Source organism: Ictalurus furcatus, chromosome 23, assembly GCF_023375685.1.
Source record: "Ictalurus furcatus strain D&B chromosome 23, Billie_1.0, whole genome shotgun sequence".
Lineage (NCBI taxonomy): Eukaryota > Metazoa > Chordata > Actinopteri > Siluriformes > Ictaluridae > Ictalurus > Ictalurus furcatus.
The window spans coordinates 3,965,256-3,986,100 of NC_071277.1; the positions used below are offsets into that span (position 1 = coordinate 3,965,256).

The following is a 20,845-nucleotide window of genomic DNA, read 5'->3' on the forward strand; positions in this document are numbered from 1 at the left end:
ACAGTTGATTATATTATATTCATTTTTCATTTACAGCGTTTGTGTGATATTCTAGAAAAGTTTGTGTATCTAAAACTTTATTCCAAACAAATTACAAATGTTGCATTGCTGTATGTATTGGATCTGTACAATGCATGAACTGGAAATGAAAATAAGTCAGATAATTGAAAAAAAAAATATATATATATATAAATATTCATTCTTTTAGTATTCAAATTCAAACGTAAAAAATGTGAAAATACAGAAAATGTGCTTATTTATAAATAAATAATTTAATATAAAACACATATAAAAACTTCATAAAATGAGAAATGAAATAAAGTTTAATTACTTTGGGTTGCATTTAATATCAATTTGACATTAAGCTTAGTTTGCTATTTCCCTAGAAGGCTATTAGCCTTTTTCCTAATATGGATAATGCTTGTGTTAATCTACTTTAAGTTAGGACTCTCTATTTAAAAATAAATATTTTATGCTTGTTTATCAATTAACCCACAGTATTTCTCATTGCTATTTATTTAATTCAATTAACAGTGACCATGAGCAGAGAGCTTACATTTAACTGTTTATGACAGACCTCCTGATTAAAGCTTAAACAAAAAAAAGATCGGTATCTGGATCGATATCGGTCGTAAAAATCCTGATCGGAGCATCCCTAACGAACATTAAACTTAAGCGCTGTGCATCTGACGGGTAAATGAACTCAATCACATCCTATGTGAGATTATTCAGATATATACACAATATACACAGAGCGGTTCGAGAACTGACTCCAGCCCAGAACCATGACAGTGGAAAATGTCTAATAGTGAAGCTTTAAATATATTTAAGAGGAGCGGAATTCAAAGACCGAATTTTGATGTTTATTGTATTTGTTTACAAGGTGGAACAGGTTAATGGTGGTTGTTTTTTTTTGCATACAGTCTGTAAAATTAACTGAAAATATTAAATTTAGTTTATCAGAAGGTAAATTAATGTGGCATGGCTCACACTATGTTCCTAAATTCTGTCATAATTGACAAGCTCAGGTTTTCTCATGCCTACTTGTGTGTTATATTGTGGCACATTAACGCTACCATCTCTAAAAAAAAAAAAAAAAGAAGAAGAAAGAAAAACTAAACCAACCGTGCTCAAATTTTTGACTGTTCTCCTAAATTTTTGTAATTAAGTGCTCCTAAAAGAAATTGCTACCGGAGAGACCTAAAACTGGTTCAGGTATGCTGTGCACAGACCACAGGTGTGTTGTCTGTTCTTATATGGACATGCCTTCCTACCAACACTGGAAGGAAATGGCGATATGTATGATAGGTATGATGGCGAGCAGCACTGCCTGTAGCTCCAACACATTTATGTGTTGTTCCCGCTGCCAAGGACTCCGCTGGCCTCTGACTGCCCTGCATTGCCACACAGCTCCCCAGCCTGCCAGGGTCATCTGTGGTCACTACTTCCCTGTGAGAAGGTATGGCCCCTAAGGGAACCCCTTGGGTAAAATATGCTTTTCTCCTCAATGGGCGCAGGCACCTTAGGCAACAGGCAGTGACTCTGACCGGCTTGTCCCTGTGTTAAGTGGGATTCAAGCCGAGGCCGTAATGACAGAAGCCCCAAAGGGACCACTGTTGAGGCTGCTGTGAGCATACCTAGCAGTCTCAGAAATGCTTTGAGGACCAGAGCCCTGCCTCTTCTGAAGCGACTGATGAGCTGGAGGATGTTGTTGACTTGCCATTGAGTGGGGGTAGCCATCATCAACTGTGAATCCAGCTGGATGCCAATAAACACTATGCACTGACTGGGCATCAGAGAGCTCTTTCCATAATTCACTGTAAGCCTTAGCTTGGTAACATGGGAGACCAGCAATGCTGATTCTCTGAGGGCATCAACCCTATCTGGGAACAGATCAACCAGTCGTCCAGGTACGGGAAAATTTGCATCCCCCTGGCCTGTAATGGAGACACTGCCACTGCTACACACCTGGTGAAGACCCTTGGCACCCGTGAGACCCCGAACGGGAGCACACAAAACTGGTAAGCCCTTCTCTCGAAGGCAAAACGGAGGAATTGCCTGTGCTGAGGCACGATTGCAAAGTGAAAATATGCATCTTTCAGGTTGATGGTTGTAAACCAATCATTCTGCCTGATGCCTTGCAGCACGTCCACTGTATGCAGCATGTGGAACTTGAAAACCTTGAGGTGTGTGTTCAGAGGTCTTAAATCCGGTATGGAGTGAAATCTACCATCTTTCTTTGCGATAATAAAATAAGTGGAATAGAATCCACTGTTCTGTAAAGTGCTGTCTAATTGCTCAATGGCACCCTTCTTCAGGAGAGCCCAGACCACCTGGTGTAGGGCCAGAGCCTTGTTTGGGTCCTTGACTAAGGTCATTTTGACTTCCTGGAACCTCGGCGGTCGACGTCTGAATTGAATGAATGTTGTAGCCCTGTGACAGGGTTGATACAACCCAGGGATCTGACATACAGTAAGCGCTTCCCAGCATCCGAGCTGCTGGCTGGTGAAGCACCCGACCGTGGAAGTGGTACAGTCATTGTCTACTCCTTCGCCCCTTATAATTTCTGTAGGGTCGATGGCCTGAAGTCTGGCCTCACTGTGCCAAGCGAGGGGGATGGGTGGGGGTTGGCTGACGAAACCTCTCTGGGCGTTGTGCTCTCGGCTAGGTAATTCGCTGTGGTATGTACTGAGCCGTATTTGTTGCCCTAGAAGGTCTCTGTCTAGCAGTGTGTTCACGATGCAGGCTAGCAAAAAAAAAAAAAAAAAAAAAAAGGCTCTTCAAAATCCTGTATATGTTTGAATTTGAATACTAAAAGAATATATATATATATAACAATCTAAAAACATGAAATACATTCTAATCAAACTGTATTCTAAGTGTGTGCCGAGTTAAAAGGATCCGGTGTTTTTCTGTAAATCAGCATTTAGACATCTTGAAGAATCCTGTGTTGTTCTGCACAGAAACGGCTTCTGTAAGTGAACAACCTTGAGGCCCGATACCAAGTGTCGAGTTAGGACAAGGCCGGAGGAAAGGAGGACAGGTGGCGAGGAAGGGAGTTTTGATCAGACGGGGGGGAAAAAAGGAAAAAACTGAGTGAAACTTTTTTAAAACAAAAAACCAGCTAACTGGTCCTATACCATAGTTATAAAACAAAAGTAATTAATTATGGCAAAGGAGCAGATTTGTATTTTTGTGGGGTTTTTTTTTTAAAGAAAAAAAGGTAAAACCACGCCTAAGATGAGCTCATTAGCTCAGAAAGGTATATATATAAAAAAAAAAGTCCTGTGTGCATTTGTATAATGTACACTGTCTAAAGAGGTCTCACTTTATTTGTTTTGAACAAAGTTTAATTCTTTCGACATCCGTAACTCCTGGTCTCTGGAAGTTTTTTGACTTTGGATGGAGAGAATTTCCCACAACACTAATAATATTGGGGATTTTTGAACAGACGTCTTGCTTTCTGTAGTCACGAAATTTGTCTCAAAAGATGCATGAAAAAAAAGTCACGTGTAAACGGCTATCAGTCCGAAAGAAATTCGGAACAGTTATATGGTTAGAGCTATGCTATAGCAGTATAAATAATGACTTCACAAAAGAAAAAGAATATATAAAGAATGTAAGAAAATATATTGATGAGTGCCTGATGCCTTGCAGCACGTTCACTATACGTAGCATGTGGAACTTTGAGGTGTGTGTTCAGAGGTCTTAAATCCAGTATGGAGCAAAATCCGCCATCTTTCTTTGCGATAATAAAATAAGTGGAATAGAATCCACTGTTCTGTAAAGCGCTATCTAATTGCTCAATGGCACCCTTCTTCAGGAGAGCCCGGACCACCTGGTGTAGGGCCAGAGCCTTGTTTGGGTCCTTGACTAAGGTCATTTTGACTTCCTGGAACCTCGGCGGTCGACGTATGAATTGAATGTTGTAGCCCTGTGACAGGGTTGATACAACCCAGGGGTCTGACATAAGTGCTTCCCAGCATCTGAGCTGCTGGCTGGTGAAGCACCCGACCGTGGGAGTGATACAGTCATTGTCTACTCCTTCACCCCTTATCACTTCTGTTGGGGCAATGGCCTGAAGTCTGGCCTCGCTGTGCCAAGCGAGGGGGATGGGTGGGGGTTGGCTGACAAAACTGGCTGGCGTTGTGCTCTTGGCTGGGTAATCGGCTGTGGTATGTACTGGGCCGTATTTGTTGCCCTAGAGGGTCTCTGTCTAGCGGGGTGTTCACGATGCAGACTAGCAAACTGTTGTCTGGGCTGTGTAACCTGTAGGCTGCGCTCCAGGGCTTGCTGTGCAGCTGGCCCGAACAGTTGCCCAGGAATCACAGGAAGAAAGTGGAGGGCTCTCCTGCAGGGTTCCAAAAGTGGAGACTGGACCAGCCATATTTGGCATTGGGTGAGCGTTAATGAAGACATTAGCCTCCCCAACTCCCTGGTCATATAGGCGAATGCCTGCAAAGAGGCGTCACTCAGCTCTGGGCAGAAGGTCAACCTCTGAAGCCTGCAATTTCTGGGACAGGGCCAGCATAAGGTGTGACATGGAATTCCCAATACGTCCCATACGTGCTGCTGTGTCATAGCTTCTCACAATGAAGTCAACCGGCACTGTGGCTGGGGGCAGCGTGCATCAGGTCGAAGTGCTTCATCAGGCGATAGCACAAGGGTGGCAACAGCCGGGTCTATATTGGGCATGCGGTCAAGGCCATGGTTGGATGCATCCAGCATATTAGCTAGTGCTCCACAGGCTGTCAGTAGATGAGAGAAACATCTGGGGTCTGCCCAGCAGCTCCTCGATATATGGAGCTGAGGGTGGGACACAGAGAGATGCAGACTTTGAGGTCTTCCTGAAAAAAGCACTCTGAGGAGTCATCTGGACATCTAACCCCAGACGTGCCAAGGCCATTTTTACCACAGGCCTGACTGATGTCTGACTGGTCTCCGAGCCCTTCAGGGTACTGTGGCTCGTCCCCTGCGAATTGGGAAGAGATGAATGGGAGCTCTCACCTGCCCCCTTCTCGTCATAACCTCCCCTGATAACTAGGCTCTCCGAGGCCCTAGTAGAGAGTGCATCCTCCTCCTGGGTCTCAAAGGCTGGTGACAGTATTGGAGACAGCACCCTGGGAGGAAACCCTGGAGTGGGACCACAAGTAGGCCGTGTACTGGGTGGTTGCAGATTAAGGAGGAGAGACTTAATCTCTGCAAACTCAGAAGCCAAGATGTCTACCTTCTGGGCTAGGGGATCTACCTTTCTGCGTTTCCCCTCATCAGGGCCCCCCCGCGAATTGGTCTTACACTGCTTATGTGAGCTGGGAGACATGGTCTTAATAGGATGCGGTTGAGTGCCCATCCCGCCCTCTTGCTGGGCCGGCCTGGCTACCTGTGCTTCTAAGCTCATGGAGCTGCAGTTCATGGATGTCATCTCAGTCAATCCCTCTCTTAAGTGGTCAACCCCCAGGCAAAAGGGACATCTCTCATGGCCATCCTCTAGTTCCAGAGGGGCCAGGCAATCAATACATGTCATAAGCATGGGTACCAGTAGTAATTACAATCCACATGGTTTTCTGCGTGTGACCACTTTGCCAGGTGGTAATTGAGCACGAAAGAAAGAAATATATACACTTTGCCGTATGCCGTGGTGGCTTAGCAGTTAAGGCTCTGGGTTACTGATCGGAAGGTCAGGGGGTTCAAGCCCCGGCCCTGCCAAGCTGCCACTGTTGGGCCCTTGAGCAAAGCCCTTAACTCTCTCTGCTCCAGGGGTGCTGTATCATGGCTGACTGTATCAGCCATGATACTACTGTATCATGCCTGCGCTCTGACCCCAGCTTCCTCACAGGCTGGGGTATGCAAAGAAAACAATTTCACTGTACTCTACTGTATATGTGACCACTAAAGACTCATTATCATGGGGAAGTAAATTTTGCATTTCATTTGGAAATCAAGGTCCCAGAGTCTGGAGGAAGAGTGGAGAGGAACAGAATCCAAGTTGCTTGAAGTCCAGTGTGAAGTTTTCACAGTCAGTGATGATTTGGGTTGCCATGTTATCTGCTGGTGTCGGTCCACTGTGTTTTCTCAAGTCGAGAGTCGATGCAGGGTCTACCAGGAGATTTTAGAGCACTTCATGCTTCCATCTGCTGATGAGCTTTATGGAGATGATTTCCTTTTCCAGCAGGACATGGCACCTGCCCACAGTGACAAAACTACTAGTGACTGGTTTACTGACCGTGGTGTTACTGTGCTTGATTGGCAAGCTAACTCGCCTGAACCCCATAGAGACTCTATGAGAGACACCAGACCCAACAATAGAAGACCCAGTGAAGGCCACGAGCCTCCATGCCACGCCGCATTGATGCAGTAATTCGTGCAAAAGAAGCCCTGACCAAGTATTGAGTGCATAAATGAACATACTTTTCAGAAGTTCGACATTTCTGTATTATAAATTCTTTATTCTAATATTTTGAGATTCTGGATTTTTGATTTCCATGAGCTGTAAGCGGCAATCATCAGGATTAAAACAAAAAAAGGTTTGAAATATTTCACTTTATGTGTAATGAATCTAGAATATATGAAAGTTCCACTTTTTTAATTAAATTACGGAAAAAAAATGACCTTTTCCACGATATTCTAATTTTTTAAGATGCACCTGTATCGTTAGTGTTGCCTCCTGTTGGATGGAGCATTATTCTTTTGCGTTTTCAAGAACCAGCCTTGTTTTGCCTATTCAGCTATATTTGAGATAAGAACGAATTTAATTTAAACATTTTTTTCCTTTATAAAACCTCTAATAGTTAATGATTTGAAATATCACAGACCAAACTAGAAAATGGGGTTGAATATTTTTATTTGGAAGATGCAAGTACATGAGAACCCTCCTGTCTCAGTCCAGATGTAGAGAACCTCTACTTGCGTTTCTTGAACACTGCAAAATGAAGGTAGGACAAATTTAATTTCAAAATATAACGTGCATATAAGCAATATCTGATTAGGAAAGAATCACTTACTCTTCTTTTTGTTTTTCTTCTTAAGTACTTTCTTCTTCTTCTTGGGTCTGGGATTATCCAAATCCTAGAATGAAACAACACACTCAGACTAGATCTCATTTGTATCCAAAACTACGCTCTGCCCCAAACACTAGAACACAATCTTTTCTTAAAGAGAACAAAAAATGTCCAAACTCCTTATAGTGCAGTCTTTGCTTTTAACGGCTGGACTGTTCTTGCGCGAGTGAAAACGAATTCTGGCCAATCAGGGGCTTCGTCTGTCCATCCTAGAGATTTGTATTATTGGTGTGCAGAGCTTCAGCAGGACTCTACTGTCCTAAAGACTTCTTTGGTTTGTCTCCCTGTATAAAACTCTACAACAGAGGATTTCCTTTCCAGAAAATACACAACCATTACGCATCCTCAATAATAATCCTCAATGGAACTTCATGGAATGAATTTTAGTACAGATGTTTTACAAAATATAAGGATGACCTAAATTGTCTCATGAAGCATTTATATTCTAAACGTCCTGGTTCTCTACAGAATTTGTGCGTTTTCTCCAGGATTCTAATAACCTCTACATATATCTGTCCTCACACGTCCATCGATCTGTCTGCCTGCTTTCCTGACCATCTATCCGTGATTTATCAGTACGTCTCACTCACTGGTGCCTCTCCGCCGGTCAGCGCTGTGATGTCACCGAAGTGTGTGATGCTCTTCAGCTGTGAGGACATTCCCATCATGCGTCTCTTCTTAGCCTTCTGATCTCGGGGGACACTTAGACGCACCATCATAGACTCCTCATAGTTTTTCCTGCGATATGATTAAACACAAAGTATTCAACGATGACGAACGCTGTGTGAATTATCGACTAAATATTATTTTAGTACAAAATTTGGCACAGACACGAGCATAAACACGCTCGCAAGAGTCTGAAAGACGGATCTGGTCACTCAAACAACATTCAGAAGTGCTAAGGGACACACATGGACACTTTACGCTTGTAGTGTAAATGCTAATGCATCTCCGACAACATCGAAGGTCATCAGGTCTGCGGTTCTCATATGGAATTGATCCAAGTCGAGATGTATCTAATACACACTAGGTTTGTGTGATCTAACAATCTCTCCATGACCTTACAGTGCCATGGTGTTCATTGATGTTTACTTCATTTATATTTTATTACCAGACCTTTATGTAGTTTACATAGAAGCACCGCAATTTAACATTCTGGTATGAGTTATTGCTCAAAAACATGTCGAACGAGCAGTGTTTCTCACCCAAAAAACCTCGAGATGAACCAATTAACATATGAAACTGAAAAGATTTGCTGAGGTGGACGGCACTGGAACCGCCTAGAGAATGCTGCATTTATTCATATATGAAATAAAACCTATTAATGCCACAGAAAAATTTAAACACTCTTTTGTGGCAAATCGAACACTTGACGAATAACGCATATGGGGATGATAATTATGATAATTAAGTCCATCCAGGATTTCACAATCGCAGAAACGGACGCAAAATCAAGGAAACTGCGATATTCGGAGGAGCTTACAATTTTTCATAATTACCGCAGATTTTGGCCGAGACGCGTCACGTGACATCACTACTCCGCGCATTCTTCTCGCCGTCTTCGATTCACGTGCGTCGAACATGAGTACGGCTAAAAAGGTCTTATTTACCAACAAACATCACTACCAAAGATTGTGCACAACAATTTAGTACGATTGCAATTTCGCCAATTCAAGTAGTTTACCACCAAAAAAAAAAGCATAAAAGAAAATCGCAAATTGTGAAAGTAGCCGCAGCAAAATCGAGCAATCCCAAAAAAAAATCCTGCGCGGAGTAACAGTCAGCACTCAGACGTCTTCAAGGGATTCAAGCAGCAGATTAGACATAGGAAATGTCGTCCAAGTAAACATTAGACGAGTGATTTGTAAAAGGATTATATTGAAAATGCACAGTTTTATTTTTACAGTGCATTAATGCAGAACCAGAAACCTAAAATAAATAAATTAATTAATAAATAAAACACAATCCAGCTCAGTTTTTGTGTTTGCCACTGCCAGCAAGCAGTTCCCGACTGCAAAGCTAATACACCCTCCCTTCCTCTCCTTAAACCTCAATACCGCACGAGTCTAATACACGCTGTTGTATCTGATACACGTGAAGGTCTGACATTTTGTCTGCAGGTTGGACTATTTGCAGACAATATTAATTCAAATCTTTGCGTCTCGTACACGAGCTTCTTTGTTCTCAACGATGGCTTTTATAGACATTACTTTATTCTTTTCATATGTTTGAATACTAAAAGAAATTATTTATATATATATGAATGAGAGAGAGAAAAAGAATACATTGATGAAGCATAATCAATATGTATGACTAACATTTAGAAACTTTAGAATACTTAGAAGCATAATTTAAAAGCATAATCGATATATATAATCAATACTTAGAAACATAATCTAAAAACGCAAAATACATTCTAATCAGACCGTATTCTAAGTGTGTGCCGAGTTAAAAGGATCCGGTGTTTTTCTGTAAATCAGCATTTAGACATCTTGAAGAATCCTGTGTTGTTCTGCACAGAAACGGCTTCTGTAAGTGAACAACCTTGAGGCCCGATACCAAGTGTCGAGTTAGGACAAGGCCGGAGGAAAGGAGGACAGGTGGCGAGGAAGGGAGTTTTGATCAGACGGGGGGGAAAAAAGGAAAAAACTGAGTGAAACTTTTTTAAAACAAACAAAAAAAAAAACAGCTAACTGGTCCTACACCATAGTTATAAAACAAAAGTAATTAATTATGGCAAAGGAGCAGATTTGTATTTTTGTGGGGGTTTTTTTTAAAGAAAAAAAGGTAAAAACCACGCCTAAGATGAGCTCATTAGCTCAGAAAGGTATAAAAAAAAGTCCTGTGTGCATTTGTATAATGTACACTGTCTAAAGAGGTCTCACTTTATTTGTTTTGAACAAAGTTGAATTCTTTCGACATCCATAACTCCTGGTCTCTGGAAGTTTTTTTGACTTTTTTTTGACTTTGACACTAATAATATTGGGGATTTTTGAACAGACGTCTTGCTTTCTGTAGTCACGAAATTTGTCTCAAAAGATGCATGAAAAAAAAAGTCACGTGTAAACGGCTATCGGTCCGAAAGAAATTCGGAACAGTTATATGGTTAGAGCTATGCTATAGCAGTATAAATAATGACTTCACAAAAGAAAAAGCAACATTAATTAACGAAAGAAACATTGTGTTCCTTGAGAGATCATCATACTGGTATATCATAGGAAATTGATCAAGCTGGGTCATTCCCAGTCATTTCAGATAGGGTTGTTGCTGCTTGTCTCTGATTTGACCCAGCTGTGCCACACCTACATTACTCCATAACTAAGGCCCCGTTTACACTAGGGTGTTCTCATTTTAAAACGCGTAACTTTTGCTATGGTTACTCCTGTAGTCTACACTACTCCGGTGTTTTCAACCCTCAAACGCTGAAGACCCCGTTTTAGTTTGAAAACTCCGGGCTCGCGTTTCAGTGTAAACAGATCAAAACGAAGACTTTTGAAAACGAAGGCCACATTCGCCCCCTGATTGAGTCTTCTGCATCATTGCGTATCCTTCCCTGATTCGTCGAGCCCCTACCGTATGACAATTACACCACCTTGATCGTATACACAACAACACGGAGACTGAACCGCGAGCTTTGCTGGCTTTGTCGTCATTCTTAGCAGCCATTGTGCAGTTCAATTCTGTATTTTATAATACTGCAGCTGCCTACATGCACAAGAGGCGAGCTATGATTAGAGCGATCGGCAACAAAGCTCATTTCAAGCGGCGTAAGCCCTACACGGAACGCCGGTTTGGACTAGCAACCGACTTCCTGTTTACACTTGTATGTGCATGCCCAATGTGCATGAATGGTCATGTGACATGCGTATTCGGTCATTCGGTCAAACGCCAGTGTAGACGAGGATCGTTTTAAAACACACTAGTGTAAACAGGGCCTAAGTCCTCACCTGTGCTGGTCCTCTCGGATGTCTCGCTCAGTCTGAAAGTCTTGGCGCTCACGGATTTCCTCCGGCGCGTCGCTGTACTGCTGCCGGAGCTCCCCGATCACTGAACTACGGAACGCCGCTTTCCTGCGTTTATCCACAAGCTCCTTCTGCCTATCAGCCTCAGTCAGATCACCGTCTGTGCGAGGAGAAGTGAAAATGAGAGAAAATGAGCCAAGTGTACAATGTTTCATGTTCGCAGAAGAAGAAAAAAAAAACCCCATTCAGTTTATAAACCTTACTGTGATATACTTGCATACAACAATTCAGTATAAATCAAAGGCAAATCAGACTAGATTTAATATTTAATTATTGACACTATCATTAATGAGGCTCTTACATTAGCAGGCTGATAATCACTAACTCCTGTATCACTACTAGAGATGGTACGAGGAGAGACAGATCATTGGGTAAAAGATGAACGGAGCAGCACAAAACACTCATTTCTTGAGTCTGTATTACACAAGCCCCACCCCTCCAGTATAGAAGAGCCAATCACCTTTCTGGTTGAGATGTTACCAAAAAGACCCAGCCTACAAGATTCTTACACTGATGAATGAGCAGATACATGGCGCTCGGCTGTGTTAGTTATGAAGAAATACGTGTTGTGTTATTGGAACCACAGACCACATCTTATTTACGGCACTTCTGTCCGATTTTAACAGCTGCGTTTGACAATCCGGTGTCTCAGACGTCATCGTCGATCTGCTCATGGTACAAAAATTGTTGCTAAGGTGGCTCCTCAGCGGACATACTTCACTAGATGGATTATGATCCATGTTTTATAGCCCCGTGATGATCTACAGCTCGTGCCTGTGACCAAACGCTCCCTCTAGTGTTCTATCGCTTAAATGTACATTTAAATGATTTACCATAATGCATTGGGGCGATCTTTGGTGGGACGTATTTCCTGGCTTTGGGAGCCACCTTTTTGCCAGAATCTTTTTTATTTCCATCGTCGTCATCGTCGTCTGATTCCTCAGACTGATCAAGCTGTGGGAAAATAAATAAATAAATAAATAAATAAATAAATAAATAAAATCCCAACAGGCAGCAGATATCACAACATAACGTTCACTCTTAATATTGTTTACATTTACATTTATTCATTTAGCAGACGCTTTTATCCAAAGCGACTTACAAATGAGAAAAATACAAACAAATGCTGTTTAATGCTAAGATCACAGAGTGAGAGTCAAATGATGATCTGAAGAGCTTTACCTTGCTGACAAGATTCTCGGGATTCGGACGGAAATGTAAAGGATCGTTCTCAGCTGTTACACAGGAGGAACTGTTAGCAAGCAGTGAGTCGTATTTATCGTAACAGTATCTGCTAACATGAAAGGTGTGATTGTATACAAACGGGTGACGAATTAAAGGAATTAGTAAGGGGTGGGTTTTTTTTTTTTTTTTTGTCTTAGTAAGATTTTGGGCCACCACGAGCCACCAGAACAGCTTCAATACCCCCTAAGCACAGTCTGTACAATTCTCGGGAAATATACTGGAGGTTTAAACACCATTCTTCCAAAAGATTTTCCCTCATCTGGTGTTTTGAGAGCGCTGTCTAACATGTGACTCCAAGTGCTTTCATACGTGTTCGCCTGGTATGAGATCCAGTGACTGCGGCCATAACATTTCATTTATATAATCATTTTCCCGCCCGTGAAACCATTCACTGAGCCCGCACGGCCCTGGTGATGGGGGCGGAGTCATCCTGGATGAGACCACTCCCATCAGAATATAAAGGTTTCATTAGAAATTAAAGGCGATCGGTTGGAAGAACTCTGTATTGATTTGCAGTGATTCTTCCTTCTAAAAAGGCAAGTGGACCCAAACCATGTCAGCAAAACACCCCTTAATAGAGTCACCAGGTTTTCCTTTCATTTGTCACCGTGCATGAAAATACAATCATTACGATGATCAGTCCAGGAATTCGGACTCATTCTGTTTCACAGGAAAAAAAAAAAAAAACACTAATGATTTTTTTTCTCTCCATGGATTAGAAGTCTTACCCAGACTGCCAGTCACAGCAGTGCGCACTAGTTTATCAATCTGATATTTCAGCTTCTGATCGAGAGGACGCATCTTCTCCAGAACCTACAGGAGAGACAGGAAATCTTTTAAGAAGCTTAAATTCTGTGAGAACAAAACTCTGTGTGTTAAATATAGTTTTTATAGGAAAAAAACTATTTTTTAAAAAAAAATAAACAAACAACATTGCCATACACAGCATGTAGTGGTAATATTACATTTCTTTTAGAGGTCGACCGATACAGGTGGATTTTACTGATAAAATCTACCGATAACTAAGTGGGGCGGTACCTCTCGATAACCGATTAATCAACCGATAGTTTTTAAAATTAATACATAACACAAATAAAATATTACTTCATTACAAAAATAAACAGTACTGACTGCACCATTAAAATGTACTGTACTTTTTCTTTTAAATGAAAAATGTATAAATATTAATATTTATTTACTATTAATAAATATTAAAGTAAATAAAAAATATATATATCCAAACTAAACCAAAATGTAACTCTAAATGTTTATTTTTAACTAAAAACACAGACAACAGAATGAATCAAAAAACACTTCAAATAAATAAATAAATAAATAAATAAATAAATAAATAAATAAAGGTGTTGGGGATCATTTTTATTTCGACTCTAAAAGCCCCTCTTCCTACTGTATAATGACGGCAGACCCTTCTCAACCGCTCCGCAACGGACACAACCGGGGAAAACGATCGGTGTGGATTTTTGCAGATAAGCAACAGTTCCAGCAATCTGTGCCGAGCTTTAACGTCTTTAGCGCGATGACCTAACCTTTTGTTACTGCATTTGAAAACAGTTTTCTTCCTAAAACATTACTCATCAATCAGCGCCATTATGATTACTACTCACTTAAAACATATCAATCTGACTGAATCAACAACCCACATAATGACAATATTAAACTGATTCAAAGACGATGAAAAAATCTAATACATTACAACACACATCGCTTTTATACAGCGTTTCACTGTATTCACATGGATCAGTGAGAGAATCGGACCGTTCTTATGGTGACCAGCCTGTGGATGGCGTCGTTGTCCTTCAAACTTTGGCCATCTGTCTTAATGCTCATCAGATGTGCAACGTCTTGAAGGTAAAATAACAGTAGATGGTATCGCAGGTCAAGAAAGGACAAACCCTGTCAATAACAAACATTATTAGAAGGAACATTCAATGTGTTACAGAACACACAGTGCTTTACACGGCCGGACTCTCACCTTAGAAGTCGGATACGTTTTATTCTGGACTTTCTTGATCAAGTCTCGAACGTGGCTCGTAACAAACGCAACCTGAAATTCCAAGGAGAAGAACGTTTCTATTCTGTACATCGGTATAAACGCTATACATCCTAACTGGTCGTTAAGGGAGCATGCACGGTTTATTTTTATACTCGGTTTTAGTAACTAATTGAGGTATTTGTTTTCTTGAGCTAAAATATTGAACAACCCGTGTGTGTGTGTGTGTGTGTGTGTGTGGAGATAGTACACAGACATGCTACAATCACTGCACAGCTTCCTAATCACTCATTTAATCCGAATGATGTTCTGAAACATATAATTAATTCCATAAACTCCCAACTATAAATCCAGATTAACAGTCTTCGAGTTCTTTGGTTCTTTCTGGTTGCTAAATCATTCGTAGTATACTTCAATGGCCCGAGATTGTAAGATTTAAAGACTTTATGTTATCACGTCCATCGGTTCTGCTGGGTGAAATCAGGACAAAACACTATAATGTGATGCAAAGCAGAAGTACAAAGAAGCAGGATTAGGAAATACTTCATTCCAAACCTGTTGCGTGAGTGTGTTGAGTAGCTGCACTGCTTTAGGCAGATCATCCTCAATCACCTCCTGGGAAAAGGAGATCAAAACTGATGAACGTGACGGAAAAATACAAAACACTCCCAAAATAATGCTCGTGTCTCTGTACAGAAAACAGCACTGTCTACAGCTGTAACATACTGAACATTTAACCACTGCTGAATCTTCAACTCCTCTTGATTAATTGTCCATAACAGCACTTCTGACAGCAGGTTATACAAGCTCGGTCTAAAACGTAATCATTTCTATTAGCGCTGCAACTAACGATTATTTTCATAATCGGTTAGTTGGCCGATTATTTCTTCGATTAATCGGACGGGAGGCTTTCAGTACCATTTTATCCGTATATTTAAAATAGAATCCACAAACAGTGTTACAAATATAAACTTCAGACTAAAGCTTTACACAACTGTTTGTCCAATTATATAAGACTGAAAAGAACCCAATACACACACACACCAGAATATATATTATTAATTTAGGACTGTAGTTTAATTCAGTGCTTTTTGTGCATCCATAAAAAAATACATAAATACTTATATATAATATAAACTAAAATTATATTTATATATAAATATTAGAACTACAACAACTAATCGATAAAATCGATAATAATCGATTATAAAATCGTTGTCAATGAATCTCATTATGGATTAGTTGTTCTGCACGTGGCACGTGGCAGATTTACTCATTACGCTACTTCTGTTCCGAAAACACGCTTCGGAGCGAAAATACTAAAGTTGTGTCTCAAATGAAGTACTACGGTATAACGCACTATGCACTGTGTACTCTACCGTCTAGTGTGTGGACATTAGAAAGGTAATATCATCTCAAATATATCACTAGCGTGTGTTTTTTTTTTTAACCAGAAGTATAAGCCGCTTCCTAGTCAACGGTGCGTGACGTCATACGCTCACTAGCATTAGCAGACACCCAGAGTCAATAACAATGACTTTCTTCAGTTTACTTTCTGTCAGCGTTACCTTTTATTCCCAACACGACCTCAGTCACCATCAGACGGAGGCGAAATCGTCACGTGACTGAGGAAGAAAGTGTGTAACCTCCAAGACCTCTAAGGCAGGGGTGCATTTTAACCACCGTGGAAATCAAACAGTGCTGCACGAGGACAAACTTATGTTTATATCCAAAATGCTCCACTGTATGTAAGGGGCAGGGGAAACTGGTGCAAGATTCAAAAACAGTGTGTTCCTAGTTAACAAAGAAAGTGGTACAATTATTGATATGACGACGTTTTCTGTAAGGAAACGTTTATTGGAATTTTTTTAAGCAGTCTCCAGTGTTAGCCCTTCGTACCAATCGGTACGTTTCTCTGCAGGAAAGTCTTCAGGAAAGTCTTTGGTAACTTGACGAGCTGTTTTTTGTGGTGTATTAAGTTCAAAAGAGAGAGGAAAAAAGGAGACTGTTTACATCCGCTATGACGTAACTGTTAACAGGAACTTGTCTCGAGGACATCCCACAACATTAACTATAGCTATAAACAGATAAAACACGACACAAATATGTAATATCCGTGAACCTCACTGTGCGCTGATACAGAATAACAGAGTAAAAGTATTTCATTTTATTAATTATATTAAGCATATATTTTTTTTTCGTAAGCTTCCCCATGGTCCATCTACGGAAGCCCTAAGCGGCCATCCATTATTATTCATTTTGTTCTGTTGTTTTCTCGTGATCTCGACTTTATTTTCTCGGGATCAACTTTTGTATGTCGAGATCACGAGAAAACAACTTTTGTTATGTCGAGATCACGAAAAAAAAACAACTTTTGTGTCGAGATCACGAGAAAACAACAGAAAAAAAAATCAATAATGCATGGCCGCTTAGGGCTTCCGTAGTCCATCAGAGTGCTGCTTATTTTTATTTTATTTTTTTACTAGGCCATCATGATTTCATCTAGATTTTCATCTAGAAGCAGCGTTTTAGCTACATTATCAGTTTATCTCTACACATTGCGTTAGCGACATGCTAGTTTCACACAGCCAGCCTCCACGTTAACGGATTTACATACATTTGCATGGGGTACCACAAATTTATCAACAGACTATTTGTTTATGAACTGTGTAAAACAATCTTTAGCAACATTTCTCGCATGTAAAGCTTAACTTTATGGTTAATCTTTAGGATTAGAGCACAACTCACGTTCTGTACACTGAGGGCCGCCATCTTGAACTACGGCAGGCACACTGGGACATACGCGTTTCTTTCAGGGGGATTTCACGATGCGCAATTTTCGCTCTGGGAGACTGGCTCCATTTCTAGGGCCTAAACATGAGTTTGGTGTGAGTAGCGAAAATATAGAATACATATAGAATACATTTATATGAAACGTATTGTATATGGTAGTATTCTGCTGTACAATATCTCTAGGTAAAATACCACTTGGATGTGTGAGGTATGATTTTCATTTATTTATTTATTTTCTAGAAATTTAATTAAATGAACATGAAGGCACGCGATTAAAAAATATATATTATTAGCATTGTTTTCTCGGATACAGTCTTTCGTATCTTTCCCAAATAACAATGAATTCAGAAATCATATTGGATTGTTTTTAGACAAGCCCAACAGGTTTCGCTACCCAGCCTGCAGTTCTAGCTGTGACCGCTGGATGGCATTAAACCCCACATAATCACCAGGGGCTGTACAGACGCACTTCAAGGCAAGGAGTATTTCAGTTGCAGAACAGAAGAAACGTGAGGATTAGAGAAGAAAAATGGCAGATTGAGATTAAGGGATGAGAGAAAAGGATAACATCTACAATAAGGTGTGGATGAGACCATGGTGTTACTGTGAGATAAACCCTGTGTTACGGTATTAGTCAGAAACTGTGAGTGACAGTGGAAGAGAGAAATTGTGCAATACAGGAAAATAGGGAAATGTGAAGAGCTGAAAATGGACATTTCTATAAGAGATTGAAAGGTATCAAGAAAGATTAAAGATACATCCACACATTTCCCAGCGAACTAGATGCTGTGCCAAGCCCATTGCATACACATTCACACACTATGGACAATTTGGAAATCAGCCTACAGCTTTGGACCGGGGATGAAACCGGAGTACCTGGAGGAAACCCCTGAAGCATAGGGAGAACATGCACGCTCCACGCACACAGGATGGAGGCAGGATTCGAACTCCCAACTGCAGAGGTACAAGGCAAATGTGCTAACTACCGGCCTACCGTGCCCGCCAGGGTTAGCAGACTTTAAATGCCTTCATCCAGGTTTAAAACTGACATCAGTCATTCTATTGGGCCAGTGTTGGCAGAGTTGTTAAGAAAAGCGCACCTTTGCCAACTTTATCCCAATATTAGTACAACATGAACTCTTAAGTCTCTATATTATAAGGATAAATTTCTATATTCTAGAAATATCAAACAAATCCTTCACTGTGGCTTGATTGTAGTCCTTTTTTCTCCAAGCAAGAAGAGCAGCTTTATTATTTGAATTCTTAACTTAACTGGCATATTAATTAACTCTATTATAAATGATTGCTAGGCCATTAGGCTTCAGATGAATTGCAGTTCAGGATTAGATTACTGAGCTTATAATACATTTGTAAATGTATCAGTGAAACAATCTGATAAATTTACAGCATGATACTCATACAAGTCAACATCACATTGTTCGGTATATTAGAGTATTAGCTAACAATCTTATGAAGGCTATACTTTATTATCTGAATACTTGAATACATAACTCTAAAAGAGATTCCCCTATCACAGTATAGTAGCTCCATATCATCACACATCATTTCACTAATCATTCTCATAAATTTTAATCTTATAAAGCTCGTGGTACCAGCTTTGGTATATTTATTATTTTCATAACAAAGTAGATTGTAGTTATTTAGTTATATCTATTTTCCTGTCAGACAGAGGATCCTGATTCGGGCAGTAGCCGGGTGGCCTTGAAAACCCGCTGTCCTTCCTGTTAAACATCTCACTATGATGGAACTTACAGGAATTGCAAAATGAATTAGTGTCTGGACCTTAAAACACACACACACACACACACACACACACACACACACATGAAGAAACACTCTCTACATGCTCTACCTGTCCATGTTTTACAGTAATAAGCTTACATTTTTGAATGTGAAACAAAAGCTGCGACACAGAAAAGAAAAGAAAAATCATTTATCTGTATTGTACAGACTACATTTTCCTTAATAGATTATTTCTGTGCTAAGTCCAATTCAATAGATTTCCTATATTTAATTATAATACATGTTTAGCAGTATTTCTAAAGCATTCTGTCTATATATATATATATATATATATATATATATATATATATATATGTGTGTGTGTGTGTGTGTGTGCGTGTGTGTGTGTGTGTGTGTATATGTACAGACAGGTGACAAATTAAAGGAAAGAACGGGTGGCTCTGTTGTGTTGTAAGATTTTACTGGCATGTTTTGTGTCCATTTGCACCATTAAGAGTGAAGCGCCGCTGCAAATCAATACAAAGATATTCTGATTGATCACCTTTATCCTACAATGAAACATTTCTACCCTGATGGGTGTGGTCTCTTCCAGGATGACCCCGCCCCCCTCTACAGGGCACAGGGGCTCACTGAAGTGTTCAATGAGGATGAAAATTTTGCAGATAATATGAGGGAACCATGTGAGGGAAAAAATCTGTCGGTAGGATGTTCAACCCTCCAGTACATTTCCAGAGAAGTGTAGAACATAACATCTTACTCGACCAATAATAAGATTATTTCTTATTCATTTTCTGAATGTCTTACGGCAGTGGTCTATGGGTGATTCTATTGTTCTTAGTGCATGAGATGTATCACTCTATAAGAATAAGTGCTGTACGGTTTTAAAAAAAAAAAAAAAAAAAAAAAGAGCGAAGAGAAGCTACATTGCAAAGTGAGAAAAATAAAGACCCCGTTGTTAAATTGTCGACCTCTGACCGAGCGTGGTGATTCCAGCAGCTTTGCCCTGTGTTTCTGCGTTATATTACAAAGAGGAGGAAGATAAAGACACACTGAATGACAAAGGATCCCTGAGTGTCCTCTTAATGTTTCTTACAAGGACATTAACAAATATATTAACACATATGCAGGCAGAGAGAGAAAGACACCCCATGGCTGTTTCTGCAGCTCAGATCACAAGCAGTAAATCTTGAAAAGCAAACCTGCTGGAACATACCGACCTTTATGAACAGATCAAACACAATCTCTGATATTCAGCTCACCATGCATAATTCTTCTTTGTAGGCCAGGCTTATATTTATTTATTTATTTTTAAAAAATAGACCAGTTGATTGGGGTTTTGTGACTACTTCTTGGAAAGTGCCATCTCGAACTGTCCTCATTTAAATGACCTTTCTCAAAATTACACTCGAATACAAATACAGTATGCCGTGCCAGTCAGGAGCACATAAACAAGCTTTAAAATGCTGCTTTTTTTGTTCACTGATCAGTTTCAAGAGTCATTTATTCTCAAGCTCTGAAATCAGAGCTTGCGTTTGATCTGTTTATAAAGGTTGGTGTGTTCAAGTAGATGTAAATATAACGAATGTTAGCTGAAGTGCTACACTGACTCCGTTTACATGGACAGCGGTAATCTAATTATTGACCTTATTCTGAATAAGACAATATTGTGATTAAGGTGTTTACATGAGCTGCTTTTACAATATTCCGTTCATGTTCCTGTTTTACATGTTGTAGAACATAGATGGATTAACAGACACGTCATTACGTCCCCACGCCACACGTCCGACGTTCCCTCCAGAATTTCACGTATAGACATATAGTTCGTCTCCGTTATGGTACCGTATACAGTTTCGGGTGTTTCATTTTTAATTTTACGAAAGCTTCAAGTGCGGTTAATTATTTGTCACGCTATACGTGCAAATAGACGACTGCTTGAAGCCGTGGGCTGCGTC

At 40.2% G+C, this 20,845-nt stretch overlaps 1 protein-coding gene across 1 annotated transcript; it reads right to left on the bottom strand.

Moving 5' to 3' along the window:
- Nucleotides 1-6,824: 6,824 nt before the first annotated feature.
- Nucleotides 6,825-17,113, bottom strand: ngdn (neuroguidin, EIF4E binding protein). The gene is made up of 11 exons (XM_053611793.1): nt 17,085-17,113; nt 14,892-14,951; nt 14,319-14,390; nt 14,102-14,239; nt 13,054-13,138; nt 12,263-12,315; nt 11,914-12,034; nt 11,006-11,180; nt 7,649-7,796; nt 7,002-7,065; nt 6,825-6,919 (listed from the first exon to the last, which is right to left on the bottom strand). Exons 1-11 carry the CDS (start codon nt 17,106-17,108, stop codon nt 6,900-6,902), a joined length of 960 nt encoding a protein of 319 aa, XP_053467768.1. The 5' UTR covers nt 17,109-17,113; the 3' UTR covers nt 6,825-6,899.
- Nucleotides 17,114-20,845: the final 3,732 nt, after the last annotated feature.

What these genes read in the sequence shown, in the direction of transcription:
- ngdn (XM_053611793.1), bottom strand. Translation starts at nt 17,108, where the DNA reads ATGGCGGCCCTCAGTGTACAGAAC. An exon ending in CGGCCCTCAGTGTACAGAAC is followed by an intron (nt 14,952 to 17,084) that starts GTGAGTTGTGCT and finishes TCCTTTTCCCAG; the next exon opens with GAGGTGATTGAGGATGATCT. An exon ending in TCAACACACTCACGCAACAG is followed by an intron (nt 14,391 to 14,891) that starts GTTTGGAATGAA and finishes TTGGAATTTCAG; the next exon opens with GTTGCGTTTGTTACGAGCCA.